Below are 21012 nucleotides of genomic sequence, written 5' to 3' on the forward strand. Positions count from 1 at the left end.
GTCTAGAATGATCCATGTGGTCATAGGTTAGAGCTGGAAAACATCAGTTTAATCTCATGTTTATTTCAATAGAGATGCAGATGTTTACATATAAAAATATGCATAGATATGTATATATACATGGGCTTGTATACATACACTTATTTCCTGATTCTGTCAGCAGAGAGGGCCTAGAAGTAATAATATCTCAGGACCAACAAGCCTACTTAGTGCTCAGATTTGGGTTTCTAATGCCATCCTCTAATTAAAAAAAAAAAAATCAAGACAGGAAACTGGGCACCACGGTGCCTGTTTGTTATCCCAGTACTTGGAAGGTTCAAGGACAGCCGTAGCAATTTAATAAGACCCTGTTTCAAAATTAAAAAATAAAAAGTTCTGGAGATATAGCTTGGAGGTAGGATGCCCCTGGGTTCAGTCTCTAGTACCAAAAAGAAAGAGGAAAAGAAAAAAAAAGAAAGGAAGGAAATAAGGGAGGAAGGAAAAGAGGAAGAAAGGATGAGGCCATAAAATATATAAGATGAGCTTGGAACTTTGTATAGTGCCAGAAAGTAAGAAAATTCTCAAATCAATGGAGCCAACAGCTCCCAGTGGCCAGGTATGCAATAATTTAAGCAAGAAAATTAATTAAACTATATTGGATTATAGCCCAAAGTACAAAGTAAATATGAGTTCATATTTATATAAATAGAGGGAAAAAGGAAGGAAGGAAAGAAAGAAAGAAAGAAGGAAGGAAGAAGGGAAAAAGGGAGGGAGGGAGGGAGGAAGACAATTAGCCAGTCAATCAGTCAGTCCGTTATATAGAATGATCCCAAACAGTTTTTGTAGGTACCCTGCCCTCAGGGAGGTGGAGCATAATTCTCATTTCTTTGTATTATTTACCTATCTTTGTACTGGGGATTGAACTCAGGGACATTGTAGCTCTATGCTAGACCACCCCCCAGCCCTTTTTATTTTGAAACAGGGTCTCATTAAATTGCTGATGAGCTCACTAAATTGCTAAGGCTGGTCTTATCCTGCAATCCTCCTGTCCCAGCCTCCCAAGCCCTGGCATTGCAGGTGTGCACTGCAGTGCCTGGCTCATAACTCCCATTTCTTAAGTGTGGCCTGTGCATAATGACTTCCTTCCAAAGAATATAGTCTGAAAACATGGAAAAAATTATCTACATTTATAGTAAAAAAAAAAAGAAAGAAAGAAAGAAAAGAAACTAGCAAAACCGCCTCAACCAGATGATCAAGGTAAAAATCAGCAGTTATAGTCATGTTAATAGATGTACCCTAGACAGGATGTGGTGAAAATGGTCTCATTCTCCCAAACATGCCTGTAATCCCAGTACTTGGGAGGATGAAAAAGGAGGATCATATATTCCAAGCCAGCCTCAAACACCTAGAAAGCCTCTCCACAACTTAGTGAGACTCTGTTTCAGAATAAAAAATAAGCCAGGCATGGTGGTGCACGCTTGTAATCCCAGCATTTGGAGGCTGGACAGGAGGATCGCGGTTCATGGACAGCCTCAGCTACTTAGCGAGGCCCTTTGCAACTCAGTGAGACCCTGTTTCAAAATAAAGAATAAAAAATAAGGCTGTAGCTCAGAGGTAGAATGCCCCTGGGTTCCATCCCCAGTATCATAAAAAAAAAAAAAAATAGGGCTGGGGATGTAGAGATAAAATGCCCCTGGGTTCAATCCTCCGTAAAACACACACACACAGACAGGCTTGGTGGTGCATGCTTGTCATACCAATATTTGGGAGGCTGAGACAGGAGGATCCGGGTTCACACACAGCCTCAGCAACTTAGTGAGGCCTTTGCAACTCAGTGAGACCCTGTTTCAAAGTAAAGAATAAAAATATTGGGCTGGGGCATAGCTCGGAGGTAGAATGCACCAGGGTTCCAACCCCAGTACCAGTACTGTCAAAAACATCACACACACACACACACACACACACACACACACCCCTCCAGTCCAATCATGAGAAAACCATCAGAAAAATCCCAACTGCAGAATATTCTACAACATATATAACCAGTACACTTTTAACACTGCCAATCATCAAAGATAAGAGAAGCCTGAGAAACTGCCAAAGTCAGGAAGAGCCTAAGGAGATACACATGACAATTCAATATACTGTCATATCCTGATGAGGTCCTAGATAGAAAAAAAAAAAAAAGGATATTAAGTGAAAACCTAAGAAAATCTGAATAAAAAACAATGAACCTTAGCAGCTGGGTGTGGAAAAAAAATGAACCTTAGCCTGGTGTGGTGGCGCACGCTTGTAATTCCAGCATTTGGGAGGCAGAGACGGGAGGATCACAGTTCAACTCAGTGAGACCCTGTTTCAAAATTTAAAAAGACTAAAAAATAGGGCTAGGAGTGTACCAGTGTACCTCGGAGGTACAATGCCTCTGGGTTCCCTCACCAGTACTGCAAAAAAAAAAAAAAAAAACCTTAGTAATAATGTATCAAATTAGTTCCTTAACTATAATTCATGTACCATAATGATTTTACATAGTTATAGTTGGTATTATGTATATGAAAACTCTTGGACTCTCTTTGCTGTTTTTCTGCAAGTCAAAAACTGTCCTAACACAGTAAAATTCACTTCGAAATGTCATCTCACGTTGGCTCCCTCGTCTCTGGCCTCTCCCTAGTTAATGGCATAAAAATCTATAAAGGGAGAATGGTGTTGCTTATACCTCTTTTGTCTCGGTCAGATGTCTCACTACTGTGACCCAATAAACCTAACCACACAACTTAGAGGAAAGAAGATTTATTTGTTGACAGTTTCTGGGGATTTCAGAGTTTTGTCCATGTCAGGCCAGGTCTGCAGAACTCAGGGCATGGTAAAAGAAAGCAGAGAGAGGGAGGGCATGGACGCTGCTCTCCCCTCCTGGAGGCCAAAAGCAAGAGAGAGGAGAGGGAGGAGAGACCTTGTATGATCCCCAAAGCCACGCCCCCAGGGGCTCCTCCTTGGCAACTAAGCCCCGCCTCCAACATGGCCACTCACTTTCTGTGAGGTCTAGGAGAACATTCTAAATGCAAACCATGATGTCCCTCATACTGATCCTAGGGCATGTGCTGGCTGATGCTTGTGGGTCTCTAGAGTAACATCTCCTCTCAGCTGGCCATAGGTGTCCTGCTGGCTTCCTATCCTAAAGTCACAAACCAGTCATTTTGGGCTCATTCTAGGTTAGGAACTGCTTTCAGGAACCCTTCACTATTTTATCTGCCTTCACTATTTTGACTTTCTCTTAGTAATATCTATTACTAAGTAATAGTAGTAATATCTATTAGTAATATCTATTAAGAGTAATAAATAATAGTAATATCTAATAGTAGCAATATCTATCGCTAGAGATCCCTGGGTCATGTTGAGCAGATGCACTATTTGGGGGGCTCCCAAGGTCTCCATGAGGGGTGAAGCCAGCGCACCTTTCGTGGTGCTCACCCCATGTACCTGCTGAAGACCAAAGCCCAGAGAGGTGGAACGAAGAAATACTTCTAGTTCCCCCACCTCTTTATCATTCGGCCCTTTTCCTCTCCAACTCTTGACCAGAAAATGCATGAAAGTTTCTTCTGTATCTTATCCTCCTTCCTAGATCCAGCCTCAAACCTTATAGGAGGTCAGAGGTAACCTTCTTCACACTAGAAAAACAGTTCAAAGAGCAGAGTCTTTCTTGTCAGCCTTTAATTTTATATCATTCCTCTGCCCACGAAAATTGGCTTTTTAAGGCCTAGCATCTCTAAGAAGCCAAATAGCTTTCATCCTGCCCTGGACTAAGATGTCTCTTAACTTAGGCTCAGGCTGCAATCATATAGATATCAATAAAAAGGGGAGAATTAGCAAGCTTCCATTTAATATTTGCCAAAATATCATTCACATAGTCTACTTCTGGGCAGTATGGCATTCTATGGACTATCTAGGTGGGAGAAGTCAGCGGAAAATTGTTGCTTATGTTAAGGGATCAGGTTTCCTAAAGAGGGATGGACATTTTCCTGGGAAGTTCTAAACAGAGAGGCTCTTTCTCTGAGAAATGAGAGGGCAGGCCTGCTCTCAAACAGTGAAACATGATGAAGAAATCCATCAGGTGAAGGACTTGAGAATAGAATTCAACGGCCTCTGCATTTGGATGGGGAAGAATAAGAGCTTTATTTTCATTAACTTCTAGATCTAGCATTTTCTTCAATTATGAATGCAAGCCATGAGGCACAGTCCCAGGCAAGTTTGTCAACGATATTTTCCTATCATGTTTTGGTTGTTGCAATTATTTTAAAATATGGTTTATGCTTACCCCTACCGTACTTCAATTTTATGATAGTTATCATACCCACTGCCAGATCTTGTTATTTAGCATGTCAACAAAGACGCATATGGACTATTATACCACACATTTGTTTTGTTTAATATTTTGATACTGTATTTAAATGTAATTGATTTCCTTTGCTGTTACCGTAATTATTCTATTTCATACCTTCGAAGACATAATTCACGGGTCTCCCCAGGCTGCCAAAGGGATCTATGCATAAAAAGAACCCTTAAAATATTCTTTTCTTCTAGGTCTAAGAAGATTTCTTTGTACACTGTAATTTTTCTCTCTATTGAATTTCCCCACGTATTCCCAAGACTTTGGTAAAATCGGTGATTTATATGCATCTACTGCGCAATAATGGACTTGTGGGGGATTGAGAGGGTGTGATGAAGGAAATTATACCCTCCCCACGAGCCCCAGGAACTTGTGACTTGGTAGCTGCTGCAAACTGAGAGAAGACGGTTGCCCCAGCATCCCAGGGGCGAACTGAACTGAAGATGCAGAAGACCTAGATGATACTAAGCCTGGTTTGGTTAGGAAACTTTAAAGAGACAAGCACTCTTTCAATACCATGGGCTCAGAGGTATCCACAGGATCACGGTTGTTGTGGGTGGGCCTCTTTTGTTTGTTTGATACTGGCCATGGAACCCTGAGACATTCTACCTTTGAGCTACACCCCCAGCCCTATATTTTATTTTGTTTATTGTTGCTGAGCATCTTGCTAAGTTGCTGAGGCCAGTTGGCCTTGAACCTGCAACCCTCCAGCCTTCCGAGCACCTGGATCACAGGTGTGCATCACCGCTTTCACAAGACTCTTTTTTTTTTTTTTTTTTTTTTTTTTTTTTTTGCAGTACTGGGGATGGAACCCAGGGCAGGCATTCTACCTCCAAGCTATGCCCCCAATCCTATTTTTTATTCTTTATTTTGAAACAGGGTATCACTGAGTTGCAAAGGGCCTCACTGAGTAGTAACTGAGGCAGTCCACAAACCGCCATCCTCCTGTCTCAGCCTCCCGAATGCTGAGATTAAAAGCGTGCGCCACCACGCCCAGATCCACAAGATTCTTAAATCTCAAGGAAGGCCTTCTAATTCTCCCTAACATCCTGCTCTTTCATACCATCCAGAAGAAAGTCCTAAATGAGGTGCATTGTGAAAAGAAACAGCAAAAAAATATGGTATGATGAATTGAGCATCCTCCCATTGAGAGGTAGTGTCTACACCTCCACCTTCTGAGGATGGGAGGATTCCCACTGCTTGACTGGAGTATGGATGGCACACTCCACACTTGTAATCCTAGCACTTGAGAGGCTGAGACAGGAGGATTGTAGGTTCATGGTCAGCCTGGGCAACTTAGTGAGGCCCCTCGCAACTTAGTAAGACAGTTTCAAAATTAAAAAAATAAAATAGAGCTGAGGATGGAGCTCACAGGGGTTGAATGTCCCTGAATTCAATCCCCCGTAGCACAAAAATAATTAATTAATTAATTAATTAAATAGGCCGGGCGTGGTGCCACATGCTTGTAATCCCTGCGCTTGGGAGGCGGAAGCAGGAGGATCGCGCTGGCTCGAAGTCAGCCACACTGGCTTAAGAGACCCTGTTTCCAAAAATTAAAAAATAGGTCTGGGAGTGTAGCCCGGAGGTAGACGGGTTTTCAGGAACCCCAGTACCACCAAAAAAATAATAATAATTAAATAGTACATGCCACACAGACAAGTCATATGTACATGTTCCCCACTGAGCTGGTCTTCCAGCCTCCCCCTCCTTAATATCAGACATGGGACTGAGCAGATGATGCCAGCCCAAAGGCATCTGAGTCTTTCTGATGAAGGCGGCAAGCATCAAGAAACAGGCGCAAGCTATTTCCACTCAATCCCTGACCCAGAGACTCCAGGAACCTAAAATGATTGCTGGCTTACGCCCCTGAGTGTGGCTTAGTTTATTATAAACACAATAACTGGACTAAAAAGAGAGAATAGAAGAGGCCCAGGAGGAAGAGGCTCTGAGAAGGCCATGTGGATCCTGGGTAGAGACCTGGACTTGCTCCAACGGGAGTGGTAGAGGAGGGGCAGGGGGCAGGACAGCGCTAAGGGACCACTTGCATCTCTCCAGTGTCCCCTGGACTCTGTGCTTGGTAGAAGGACTTGTACGGAGGTAGAAAGCTATTTGATAAAGTGGCTTACAGCATGGCTATTTAGGGCAGGGACTCCACAAACTCGCCCCTCCTCCCCTGTCCCACTTTCTCAGTAAGAGCAAAATGCTCAAATTAAAATTCAGTACAAACGCCAGGAGTATGTTAGATGAATTTAGTCTTTCTCAATGATTCTAAAGTTTTCTATGAAAGGACTTCTGATGATAGAAAATTATGAGGTCATAGCCCAAAGGAAGAAACCCCTTGTGTGTGTGTGTGTGTGTGTGTGTGTGTGTGTGTGTGTGTGTGAGAGAGAGAGAGAGAGAGAGAGAGAGAGAAGAAGAAGAAGAAGAAGAAGAAGGAGGAGGAGGAGGAGGAGGAGGAGGAGGAGGAGGAGGAGGAAGAGGAGGAGGAGGAGGAGGAGGAAGAGGAGGAGGAGGAGGAGAGGAGGAGGGAGGTTGGTTGGGTGGGAGGGAGGGAGGGAGGGAGAAAGAGAGAGAAGAAAGAGAGAAGGGAAGGGAAGGGAAGGGAAGGAGAGAAGAGAAGAGAAGAGAAGAGAAGAGAAGAGAAGAGAAGAGAAGAGAAGAGAAGAGAAGAGAAGAGGAGGTGCTGGGGATTGAACCCAGGGTGTTCTACCTCTGAGATACACCTCCTAACCCTTTTTATTGTACTTTATTTCTTGTGTGTGTAGTACTGGGGATGGAATCCAGGGACATCCTACCTCCATGCTATACCCCTAGCCCTATTTTTTATTCTTTATTTTTGAAACAAGGTCTCACTAAGTTGTAGAGGGCTTCACTAAGTAGCTGAGGCTGGCTGCAAACCTGTGATTCTTCTGTCTCAGCCTCCCAGGTATCGGCATTATAAGCATGTGCCACCATGCCTGGCTTATTTTACTGTTTTTGAAACTGTGTCTTAGTTATGTTGGCCTCAAATCTATGGTCCTTCCATCTCAGCTTCCCAATTACTGGGATTATAGGCATGTGCCACCACACCTAGCCTAAGAAGCCACTTTTGAAGTCCATTTTTGCCTCAAAAGCTACCCTTCCTCACTGCAATACACCACATTTGATCTTACTCTAACACTGTCTTAAATTATCTGTCCCCAAGATGAAATAGACATTGTATAAATATGCACCCTCTTTATCCTATGAGGTCTGATATGCTATGTTCCCATGGAAACCCCACAAGGCCAGGCCTATGAAACCCTGACGCCCTACCGTGGCCCCTTCTGAAGTAATCAGGTGCCTAGGTGCCAACTGACTTATCGACCATGGAGCAGCTTTAGAGGAATACTTATTAGCATTGATGTCTGCCATCTCTTTCTAAGAAGACACGTCTTCTTGGAGGACTCTCATAGGAAGTAAAGAGATCCTGGGCAAGGAGGATTCCCAAGAGACTGAGTCCAAGAATGCTGAAAGACTGATCAATACTTCTGAGCTTAGATCATTAATATTGTCTGTGACATGCGGAATTTACACTTTAGCTGTGCATATAGGTAATTTTTCCATTGAAGATTGTGTTCTTCATCCTCTGGACTCTCACTCCCCCAGGGACACAGCTCCATTAATGAGCAACTTCAAGCACTTCTCCTCCACTCTGATGTCCCCACAAAACTCCCTTTCCTCGGGTAAATTGCTGTCATAATTCCGAAGAGCAATTTGGGAAAATTTACCCAAAAAAAAGGATGTGCATCGTTTTTGACCCACATGTTTTACTTCTATAAAATGTGTCTTTAGAATGCTCACGCAAATTCCCAGGATCAACTTACAAAGCTGCTTCTTATAGCTCTGCCTGTCAGAGCAAAAAGAAAAAGAAAAGAGAGAGAGAGAGAGAGAGACAGAGCAACAGAAAAAGAAACCAACAAGAGTCTGGCTAAATAAATCACGGTGCAATAGAAGAGGATGTTAGTAATAAATTATTGAGTAAAAGAAATGTTGCAAGCAAAGCGATCATATTAATGACAATAAAGTATGCATGTTTGGATGTATATATCTCTCTTTTTACTGTACTGGGATTGGAACCCAGGGGCCTTCTACCTCAAAGCTATATCCCCAGCCCGATTTTTTATTTTTTATTTTTTTGGAAACAGGGTCTCGCTAAGTTGCAAAGGGCCTCACTAAGTAGCCGAGGCTGGGCATGAACCTGGATCCTCCTGTCTCCGCCTCCCAAGTGCTGGGATTACAAGTGTGCACCGCCACGCCCAGCTCTGTATATATCTTAATTTATTTCAAGTGTTGTGTAGGACTTCAGGAAGTACCTTTGACATTGCACTATTGTTTTATAAGTGAAGATGTGGGAGTCACACACGTGTGCAAGTCTCTTGAGGTGTTCCTAGGTACACCCTGAGCTTGTATGCATCCTAACATGTAAACCCTATGGTGAGTACTAATCCATTTCACTGTGATCTGTACACTGCATGAGGAAAGAGATGATGATGACGACGACGACGACGACGATGATGATGATGATTTTGTGGTACTGGGGACTGAACCCAGGATGCTGTGCCTCTAAGCTACACCCCAGCACTATTTTATTTTTTATTTCAAAACAGGGTCTCTCACTAAGTTGCAGCGGGCTTCATGAGGTTGCTGAGGCTGGCCACAAACCTGCAATCCTCCTTTCTCAGCTTCCCATGCACTGAGATTGCAAAGGCATAACACATGCCTGACTAAAAAGGATTGTTCATCTTTATATCCTCATCACCCAGCACAGAGCCTGGCACACCAATAAATGCCACTTGAATGAATAAGGGTGAGAACACTCATCGGGCTCGGAAAATGTCAGTTATCTATTATTCTCATCAATCTGAGAACCAGGTATGTTCCCAGAAGAGGAAATAAATACTGAGTAGGTGATTTCTAGGCCCGCCCGCCCCCCCTCCCTCTCTCTCTCTCTCTCTCTCTCTCTCTCTCTCTCTCTCTCTCTCTCTCTCTCTCTCCAGCGTTCTAAGTTCAAACTGTGCTTGGAAAGCTGGGTTAAACAAAGACAAGCCATTTTCTTTGCTGGAGGGCATCTCTGAGATTTAATGTGCATTGATGTTGCCCAAGAAGTACATCTAGTATAGAGCGTCATCCACATTTCACTGACCATGAAGCACTTGGACAGGAATGTTTCCTTACATTGATGTTCTGAGGATCATCAGTTTGTCCTATATTGCAGGAAAAGAATCACAAAGGAATCCTACGTGTTCTGAATGAAGGGAGGATTTCCAAGAGATTGGAGAATCTTCAGGAGGGGAAAAGACTGACTCAAAGTTTCTTTAGCTTATTCTTCTACTAAACTTGTGTATCCTATTGCCTCTGCCTCCCTGGAGAACCGTGAGTAGTAATACAGCATGCATATCAATGATAAAGTTTGTTTTATAAATTAAACTCAATGAGAGAATATTATGCTAAGAGAAAATCGGCCAGTCTCAGAAAGTCAAGGGCTGTACTTTTTTTTTTTCTCTCCTATGTGGAAACTAGAGAGAAAAAAAGAAAATGAGAGAGGCTTCAGATAAATGAGGAGAGAAACCAGTAGAATAGTGGAAGGAAACTGGGAGAGAAAGGTGGGAAGGGTAAAGGAGGTCTAATAAGGAAATCGCCCAAATATGTCCGTACATGAAGGTATCACTACCAATATTACAGACATGATGTATGGAAGGAGAATCCTGAGGGAATCACACCAAATGCTGTATGCATGTATATTTATATCATATGGAACCTCACTACGATGTATAATCACAATGCACCAATAAAAGCCTATTAAAAGCAAAAATAAACATAGTGAGAGATTAACAACTATTAATAAAAAGAACAAGATATTGTACTAAGACTCATGTGATTGCAATAAACACATATCTTAATTCCTTCATGTGCTACAGTAATATTTTTTAGACCACAGTCGACACCGGGAATTGAAACTACAAAAATCAGGTCTACGGATAAGGAATGGCCACCGCACTGCAGCGTGAGCCCTCAGAGGTGCCGTCTGCTACAGCATGACAAGTTGAAGGCTGGGCCTCAGGAGCATAACTCGAGAGGAAAGAAAGTCACTGGAGCTGAAATTGAGGTAGCATGAGATGAGAATGTCACCTGGCCATCCACATATATGTTTCAGCTCCCCAGAATGACACCAGGACTTGAAGCAGAAGATTGAACAGGCTGCTAAAATAGTCAGAGCATGGACATGATTAGAAGGAAAACAGGTTATTATAACAAATTAGAAGTAAAGCAGGTGATTGCGAGCAGGGAAATGTGAACTTGTTCCTCTATGAAGCAGAGATTTCTACACAACTGTTAAGGAGCCATGATAGAAAGGTTTACCAGTTGGCCCTCACCTAAAACCTCTCACTACTTCTTTCAAGGATTCCAGAGAACTTTTCCTCCTCTCAAACACACACATACACGCCTTGCTCCAACCAAAATGGGACTCTTTTCCTATTTCAGGTACTGGCAATATCTAGAAGACTTATTTTAGAAGTAATATATGTTCAAATAAATATATGTTCATATATATATATATATATATATATATATATATATATATATATATATATATATATATATTGAACACCATGGTTTAGGCCTTTCTAAACCCTTCCATGACAAGCTCAGGATGAGCCTAAGACCATACAGTGAGTTGATGGAGGTACTCACAGCTATATCCTGCTACAGTGTTATGTAATGTACACTCTCTCCTAGGATGCAACTCCTAGAGTTAATGTGCAGTGATGCAACCCCCCTGGTGGGGCTGAATTCAGTACTGCTGAGATCCAGCAAGAACAAGCTCTGGGGGGAGGAAGGGGCACTGGCCAGCATGGGCAATGGGAGTCCCTGGAGTCCTGTGAAGGACATGGAGTAGAGTCATGAGAAAGAGAAATAAAGGTGGTATGCAAGGGGAGGCTCTGGTGGATGCTTCACAACTAGCAAAAGAAGCCAACTTAGTAAACAGGCAATAAAAGTTGAGTTCTTTCAGCTTCTTTCTGTGCAGAACCTAAAGTCACAGGGGAGTTTATGGGTCCTGTTTATGATACTTTTTTTTATAAGCTGTTCAGAACAAGGGTGGGAGGGTGAAGTAGAGAAAAAATTCTCTTCAAATTTCCATTGCTTTTAGAATCAGCAATTTAATGAGTCATGCATTCTAAATCCTTGCTTTGTCTACACGTTTTCATTTCAAAAAACTAAAAAACACTTTGTTTGGAACATGTGTTATTTTTAGCTCATATATCAATAGTGCACATCCATTTCTTTACATCAGAGCAAAGCTCCTTTTAGATTGGGGCTGGAGCAGTACCACAGTCGTAGGGTTGTTCAATTAGCTGTACTTCGTTCAAGCTACATGGGCATCTCTCTGTTTTATGGAACTTTATTCTATGGCGGGGGGGAGGAGCTCATGTTCCAACCAACCATTCATGAGTCAATTCCATATCTAGTCCAAAGGGCCCCAGACCCCACAGTCTGAACAAAAGAAGAAGAAGAATTCAGCCCCTTGACAGCCTAGAGACAAGCCAGCCCTTCGTTGCTTTGCTCCCACGTGAATCCATTGAGAGAATGAAAAAGAAGAAGGTCCCTACCTAACATCATCTCCAGATACACGGAGAGAAAGCCTGACCATTCTCAGCAAAATCAGGGGTGGACAGTCTAAGGAGTTCTTCTGCAATCCTTTGGGCTGATAAGAAAAAAGGATGAGAGGAAAGTTGGAGGCAGGAGGGCAGGGTCCTATCTCTGCAGTCCCTGCCCTCTGTAGAAGGTTTCTCTGCCCATGCTTCACAACAGTGTCCATGGCCAGTGTTATCTACCCCACTGCCTTATTTGCACCATGGATTGAGTCTCCAGAGGACCACCTTTGTTAAAACTCACAGCCTTAGTAGAAAACACCTTAGTCGTACTTAATGAATAGCCAATTTACAGAATGGAATACAAAACTATCATCTCAAGAAACTGGGGTAAGGAAGTCTGCCCCTTCTTTGATCATTGTTTCTCCCCTTCTTCCATATACTTGTTTATAGTGAGAGAAGCCACATCCATGTGCTTGACTCTCCTCCCTTGTACACTGTTGATGTGATGAGACGAGGGCAACAATAAACTCATTCTCTGGGGAATTTGTAGTTGACACCACGCAACTACTTGACAGCTATATGGACAGACACCAAAGAGACATAGCTTTCTGGGGTTTCTACCTCCCTAAGCCCTTGTTCTATACATCCCTGAGGCCCAGCTATATCTCTGGCCTTGGATTCCATGAGACACCCTCTCATTTCCTCAAGTAAGTCTTCCTAACATGTTTCCATTTATATTTCTGAGAACTTTACTGAGATTCTGTTATGGACAACCAAAAGAGTACCAGGAGTGGGGCAAGTGATCTCAAGAGAGAAGATGGAACACATCAAGGAGGCCCCTCTCTGCTTTATGTTGTTGCCTATTCTACCCACACCACACAGAACCACTTATCTTTATGCCCACTGCCTAAAGAAAATCTTCAAGAAATGTGTAGATAAACCCAAAGACTTTGCTGCTAGAAGGTGATGTAGACCATGTTCCTTTTCTTTTCTTTTCTTTTCTTTTTTGCAGGTCTGGGATGGAACCCAGGGGCATTCAACCCCCGAGCCATACCCTCTGCCCTATTTTTATTATTTATTTTGAAACAGGGTCTCAGTAAGTTGCAGAGGACCTCACTAAGTAGTAGCTGAAGCTGTCCGTGAACCGTGATCCTCCCGTATGTTCCTTCATTCCTCTGTGTCCAACTTCTTGGTGCTGAAACCCTGACCACAAAACTCTATCCCTTTTCTCTTCTCTCATCTCATTTCTCTTCTTTTTAGATGTGTCTTCCTGCCCATTGCATAAAATCTTTGAGAAATGTGTAGGTATTGTCCTCAAGGAAGACATATAAGCAAATTTGTGCCAACTTCATGTTGTATGTGTGTGCTCTGGAGCATGCGTGTGACTGTGTGATGGGAACAAGCCAGGACCTAGAGACTCTCAGTCCCCAGGGTCCCAAAAGAGGCAATGTTCACTTCAAAGGAGTAGCTGGTACCTTGAGGGAAGCTGGCTGGTGAGGCTGTTGCTTCTCTCCACCTACACCCAAGACAGGTGAAACTAAACTGCCTAATTCGTGGCACTAACAGGTCTTCCCAACAAGTACTAGTCCCCTGAAACACAGGAGCAAATGGAGAAACATGTTTAATGTTAGTATCTCTCCAACTTCACCATACACTTCTGTTTGCTGTATGATATCTTCAGATGTATGAAGGCAACTATCCTTTTACTCTGTGCTATCAGCCACAGCCACCAGAGGACAGGGGGAAGTTTTTCTGCCTGAGTCCTTACCTCTCTCCTTTAAACTTCCCCCCAGGGAAGTGCCCAGCTTTTTATCATTTAGCCCAGGTTAGGGAAAGGCCAGCCAGAGATTTTACCTTTGGACTGGACCAAGTCTCCCATTGGGGATCCTGTCCTAGTGAGGATGAACAAGGTTTCTGGAAGCCCATGGAACTCTGCCCAACCTTCCCAAATAGTGCCTCATTCTGAGCCTGCCCTGGCAGGCATCACATCCAGCTTCACCTTGCCCTCTTCCAGACCTCTACTCAGAGTTCTTGAAAAGGGCTGACCCTGCAGGTCAGTGTGCCCTTGACCAGGGGCTCATCAGCTCTCATTCTTGATTCTCCACATGTTAAGATGATGTCTTAGAGAAGGCTCTGGATAGAGTCTCCATATCCTGTGCCTGAGCCCTGCAGTCCAGCACCCAGTTCCTGGGAGAAATCGCTAAAAGTTGGGAGCTATGGTCATCGGAAATATTTCCACTTCCTTTTAATCCCCCATAAACCTAACTCTCCACTCACTGTCTGTCCCCTCCGTGAACGACTAGCCACCACTAGGAGCTAGTGGCCAAGAAGGGAAGGGATATCACTTTGAATGGTCACAGGGAGATAATTTCCAAACATACTCTTTAATAGGACTCACCCTAGGCTTGATGCAAGCATAAATTTTCTTCTACACAAAACCACCCAGAGTTGAAATTCCACTTGAGTTTTTACAGCCATGAATGTCTCCAAGGAAAAGGGGGGGGGGGGCGCATGATTAAAACCCAAGAAAGCATATGGCTTGGTAACAAGACTCCTCACCCGGAACTGATCCCCTCCTCGGGCAGGGAGAGGTAGGGTTGCCCAGTGGCTACAAATGTAAGTTTTGGACTCGGAAAGACTTGGGTAGGAATTATGGTTATGATCTGGTCAAGTAGTTCAATGTTTGTCTTACTTTTTCTCTCTAAAAATTGGGTTAAGCCAGGTGTGGTAATACATGCCCGTAACCCTATTACTTGAGAGGCGGAGGTGGCCGGATCACAGGTTCAAAGCCAGCCTCAGCAACTTAGTGAGGTTCTCAGCAACATAGTGAGACCCCATTTCCAAGTGTAGAAAAGAAGACAGGGCTAGGGATGTAGTCCAGAGGTAGAAGGCCCCTGGGTTCCATCCCCAGCACCAAAAAAAAAAAAGGGATTAATAAAGCACTTATGAGGTTATTGTGAGAATTCACTGAACCAATCTAAAAATGTTTCCATTTCCATGCAGTTACATACTCAACACCCTAATAAGTTATGCCTGCTGCTATCATAAGCAGCCTCCTCCCCACCAATCAGTTCCCAATTGATTCAGCTTGCCAACCCATCCCCTTGCCTTATCTATCTATCTCAAATACAATCAACAGAAACCTGTCAGCTCACAAATAGGATCAAAAGCTCTGTACCCCGCTGGGACCGCTCATCCTGTGAGCACCCCTCCCAGGTGGACTTTTCATACATCCTCCTCTCTGCCCAGGACACTGAGCGACAAAGACTCCCAGACCCTCCGCCACCCCCTACCTGAGGGCCGCAAAACAATCTAGTTCCTGGGGGTTGGGGGGAAGAAGACTTGCCAGGTGGGGAAGTCAGGGGCCTGGCTCCTCGGCGGCTCCTCGCCCCCTTCGGGGACTCCTCGGTCCCCCTTTTGCTCATTGTCGGTCTTCCCATCTCCAGGTTGCTCGGGCAGCCGCATCAGGGGTCCAGGGCGACGTTCTCCGAGAGATTTGGGAGCACATCAAAGGAACGTCAGCGAAGACACTGAGAGTCTGCAAAGAGTTGACAGAAACTTACTGCTGGAAACAGCGCCGGCCGATTATTTACTCCAAGTCAGCCGCCTAAATAATTCACACCCTCCCTTCCGTGTTTACATAGGACAATGGTAGCAACACAATCCTGGCACCAGAAATATAATTATAGTTGTGACAGATGTTTAGTTATTAATAAGGCTTCAATGTCACCAGAGGGTATTACACAGCAAACCAATAATGCGCCTTTGGAAGCGAGCTTAACATTCGCAGGTACTTTTCCATTCACACCCCCGTGGGCTTTGCTGGAGTATAAGCAATGTAGAGGGAGCTGGAGGCGCCGCCAACTTGATCGCGACTTGCAAGAAAGCCCAGCATAATTTGTTTCTTGCCGTTGTCATCAAGCAAGCCACAGAAACAAAGTGAGGTACCGGGTTGGAAATTGCCACGTCGCCGGTCTGCCTGAGTTTATAGCACAGTCACAACCCCCAGGGCAATGTTGTTCTAACTTCCTTAAGCAGAGAATATCCAAGAACATCATGCCATGATCAGCTCCCACCCAACCACACCTCTGCGACCTCTTCTGTCACCAAGTGGCAACTTCCTCCCCTCCTCCTCCTCCCCTCCTCATCCTCCTTTCTTTCTTTCTTCCTTCCTTCCTTTCTTTCTTTTTCTCCTTCTCCTTCTCCTCCTTCTCCTTCTCCTTCTCCTTCTCCTTCTCCTTCTCCTTCTCCTTCTCCTTCTCCTTTTCCTTTTCCTTCTCCCTCTTCTTCTTCGATTGGTTGACTTTTGTATGTATTAGGGATTGTACCCAGGGATGTTCAACCTCCCAGTTATACCCCCAGCCCTATTTTATTTTTTATTTTGAAACGGGGTCTTTCTAAGTTGCTGAGAGCCTCACTAAGTTGTTGAGGCTGGCCTCCAGCCCATGAGCCGTCTGTCTCCTCCTCCTAAGTACTGGGATGTACAGGTATGTGCCACTGCACTGGGCTCCTCTCTCTTCCTGACATGTGGTTAACTCCTATTTGTCCCTTATGACTGAGTTTACTGGTCATCTCCTCTGAAATGCCATCCTTGACCTGGTCCTCTCCTTGGCTGGGCCAAGGTCCCTTCATCTGTGTCTCCTTCTGCTGTTGTTTGTCCCCGATCTGTCCCCTCCCTCCCTCCCTCCCAAGATCACAATGAGAAAACCTCCAGACAGGTAGTAATTGAGATGCATACTGCGTTGCATTTAGACCTATGCAGGACCGACCTTAAAATAATTGGTACTCTCAAAAAAAGTATAAAAAATATGTAGAGTGCCTAGGGCAATAAAAGGTGTTCAGTAAACATTATTATTTAGATTCCTATCACTTGCACTTGACTGGACTGAAATACTATCTCTGTTCTCAAGATTGAGAATGTCAGCCTGGTGTAGCGGCACACACCTGTAACCCCAGAAATGAGGGAGGCTAAGGCAAGAGGATCACAAGTTCAAGGCTAGGCTGGGGAACTTAGCAAAACCCTGTCTCAGAATAAAAAGGTTCTCGTCCCCTAGGGGCTGGCTTCATCTCGGGCTTGGATATGTACCTCTTGTCAGAATCCAGACACTGGAAATAGTGTAGCCGTCTTTTCTAGGCTCCAGTGATTGAATCCTTGGGTTCAATTCCCTATACTACAAAAATAAAAATAATCATTCTCAATAAATATTTATCAAATTAACAGTTAATATTAGTTCTCTTTTATTCCATATTGATTTTTTTTTTTTTTTTTTTGGTGGTGGTGGTACTGGGGTTCCTGGAAACCCTTCTACCTCCGGGCTACACTCCCAGATCTATTTTTTTATATTGTCTGGAAACAGGGTCTCTTAAGCCAGCGCAGCTGGCTTCGAACCTGCGTGATCCTCCTGTCTCCGCCTCCCAAGCGCGGGGATTAAAAGCATGCGCCACCACTCCCGGCACCATATTGATTTTTTTCCTTTTGTGGTACTGAGAATTGAACCCAGGGACATTCTACTTCTAAGCTACACCTTCAGGCCTTTTTTATTTTTTGTTTTGAAACAGGGTCTCTCTGGGTTGTTTAGAGTCTTGCTACATTGCTGAGGCTGTCCTAGAGCCTGGGAGCCTCCTGTCTCAGCCTCCCAAGTACTGGGATTATAGGCATGGGTCACCATGCCTGGTTTTCAAATAGAATTTAAAAATAATAGTATGAAGTATAATAAAGCAAAGTCTAGAGATGGAAAGTCCAGAGCCTGTACCTGAAAACATCTCAATGAGCAGACAAACAAAGCCCAGGTCACCAGGGACCGAGTCCTTGTCCAAGGAGCTGTGGGCACATCTGCACACAGCCGCAGGCAGGGGCATCTCCCAGCAACAGCAGATGAGTATCCGTTCTCCCTGGCTGGCCCCGAACACTGGACCCTGGAAGAGCCCGTTGCACTATATCCAGTGTCTGGATTCTAACAATAGGTGTACATCCAAGCCTAGGACGAAGCCAGCTCCTAGGGGACGAGGTTCTGAAGGCGACTTTGGGAAGCAGAAAACCCTGAAGAACTGTGTATGAGTGCTACTGTAAATTATTGTAAATCCGCACATGCACACTGAATAGCATTCCCAACCAAGTCCAACAGAGATGGCTCGAAGCCCTCTGCAGACCACTTGCCTGCTACTAGAATGAATGGGTGACTGAAAGAATGAGTCGGACAGAAACCACCCGAGTGCATCATAACTGCCACCTTGACCACACCCCCAGAACCTAGGTCAGAGATGGGCGAGATGGAGGCTGGGTGCCCCTGAGAGTTCCCTGCGAGCTCTGGGATGGAGTGAGGCCCCCAGTGGAAGGCTCTGCACCCTGCAGTTGTGCTGGACCCTCCCAAGGGCTGGGACCACAGAGACACCCAGTGGAGAGCCAGCTTCTCAAAGGCAGAGCTGTGTCTCACCAAATAATGCATGTGTGACCTCAGACACACACAGCTACACAACAGCCCTAGACCTCACACACATACACACACACATATACACACACACACACACACACACACACACACATGAACCAGCACTGGACTTCAGACACACACATACACCCTGACCAATTCTCAGATACACACATATACAGGTCCTTGGACACACACACACTGCTGATTCAGATACACACACACACACACACACACACACACACACAACAGCACCAATCTTTGGGCACACATATAGCACCAGTTCATCCATGTGTTCCCAGACACTCGCAGCCTGCATGTAACCTCAGCCCTGAATGCGCCCCTTTCCTCAAACAGGCATCCCATCCCCACTCTGCACCCGCAGAGCTGCACACTCTGTCCCCGCCACACTCTGCTCTTGTACAGCCCTGTGACTCACACATCCACACATGCGCACGCAACCTCTACTCTCTTCGTCCCCTCTAGTCGCCTCCCTAAGTTAAACAGGAGAGACAAGTTTCCTGTATCATGATGGCAGAAATTTCTAAAAAGTGACATTTTATTTTCAGAGATGCTTTTAGTTGCCATGGCAGTCCCAGTACCGTGAAAGTTGTGATTGGTGGGAAAGGCATATTGCACCGGAGAGTAATTAGCTTCCCCATATGCACGAGCTTCCAAATACGTGGAGACTCCTCCAAGCAGTGCAGACACCGGGGGGCTGGACACTTGATGTTATTTGAGCTGCCAGGCTGGCCAGGTGGTCCAAGCTCATGGTCACAGGGCTTTAGAACTCAATCCACTTAATGACTTGGAACTAGCTCAGCAGGAAGATGGCCCTGGGGGTGGCAGCTCCCAGCCACAGGAACAATTGCTCCTGCCATCCAGCTGGCCTCTGGTGCCTGCCCTTCATTGCAACGCTCATGATGCACCAAAGAAACACAAAGCCAGGAGGCTGAAGCTGGCTTCTCCAGCCAGAAGCCATCTCACCAGCTCAGTCATGGCTGCCCAGTGTGAGCATGGGGGAAATCAGGCAGCCAGCACAGACTGGGACTGATCACCAGTGCCCAACTAATGAGGTGCCCAATATTGGCTTCTGGATAGACGATAGACTCTTGCATTTGACTTCTCAGAGATGAGACTTCCTGAGTCTTCGGTGGCCTTATGCATACTGAGTCCTGCAGTTCATTCTTGCCAAAAATAGCTCTATGTCCCCAAATTAACTGGTTGCTTCATTTCCTGATGATGAAATTCCTGAGGGCAATTAATTTCCAGAATTTGTTCTTTAAGTCCACTTACCAATTGTCTTTAATACCATGATCTGAAAGGTCAGCCAGGAGCTGGGTTTTGAGCCCAAATCTTGAAGTTAGAGCCTTTGGCTAATTCCTGGGCACACACGAGTATCCTCTTCAGCTATTTGTTCCAGTAGGTGACCTGCCCATTTCCTTCAGTGCCTAAAATGTCCCTTGAACACTGGCCAGTCTCTCTTTTAGGACTCAGGACAATAGGAATCACTCTGGGAGACCCCAAAAGTGACCTTGGATCTGTCCTCTGAGCACCCTATCAGTTCTATTGCTTACCCTGCTTGTTACTGGGCATTGAGCCTATTGTTATAATCAGACATAGAATGTCTCCGAAGAGCTCAGGGTTGATATAATTATGTCATGAGGGTTATAATCTCATCAATACCTAAATTCATTGTGATGGATTTACTGGGTGGTTACCAAAGCCCTTAGGTTGTGATTGAAGAGAGTGGGTCCCTGGGGTGTGGTCTCTGGGACTGTGCTTGTGTCTTTGAATCCCCTTGCTTACTCTCTCTTGCTTCCAACCTCCACAATGTGAGAGCAGAACTTTGTGCTCTCTCTCTCCCTGACTCCCACCGTCATGCCCTGAGATCCACAGACCCCAGCCTCACAGGGACTGAACCCAGAATCTCCAAGAAACTGTAAGCAAATAAATCTTCCTTCCTGTAAGTGGTATGGTCGGGTATTTTTGGACCATAGCAATGAGAATGTTGACTAAGACACAAGGGGCTTTCTACCTCCAAGGTACACTACCCTTTTTATTTTTTAATATTTTAAAATGGTCTCACTAAGAGATTGGTGTAGTGAGGTGATGAAGAACATGACTAGTCAAATTATATCATGCAGTCTGTGTAACCTTGGGCAAGCCACTTATCCTGTGTCCATTTTCTCTCTGCAAAATGGGCCTGATTTTTATAACAATACCTGCTAGGGTCATTAAAAAGGTTTCCCATAGAGCAAGTGTTAGGCATGCTGACTTTAATTATTTGTTTCTTCCTAAAGCTGAACACCCAATTTGTTCTGATGGGTCCTGGGCTGAACTTGAAGTGGGATGTGGTTGGGAAGTGAATTAGTAAATTTACCACGGATTCAGCATCACAGCACAAGAATCAAGCTGGGAACTTGGACATGCACACAAGAAACAGAGAAGAAGTCTGCCACTGATCTTTTAGCCTGAAGGGCCAGTTTGTCCCTGAGGATCTGACAGAGATGGTTTTGAGTATGGCCCCTTCTAGGCCACCAAGTATGTTCTCAAATGGATCCCATGCCTACCTCCCAGGAAGGGAAACAAACATGTGAATTCAGTC

At 44.6% G+C, this 21012-nt stretch overlaps 1 protein-coding gene across 1 annotated transcript in view; it reads right to left on the reverse strand.

Moving 5' to 3' along the window:
- CALN1 (calneuron 1) overlaps positions 1-15441 on the reverse strand; it is a gene marked incomplete at both ends in the record, with an annotated part of 508467 nt that extends 493026 nt beyond the window's left edge. The window contains one exon of the mRNA XM_080704208.1: positions 15323-15441. Coding sequence (XP_080560334.1) covers positions 15323-15441 — 119 coding nt within the window. The remainder of the gene's footprint in view (positions 1-15322) is intronic.
- Between the last annotated feature and the right edge of the window lie 5571 nt (positions 15442-21012).

Source organism: Muscardinus avellanarius (genome assembly GCF_963383645.1).
Source record: "Muscardinus avellanarius genome assembly, chromosome: 10".
NCBI classification, from domain to species: domain Eukaryota; kingdom Metazoa; phylum Chordata; class Mammalia; order Rodentia; family Gliridae; genus Muscardinus; species Muscardinus avellanarius.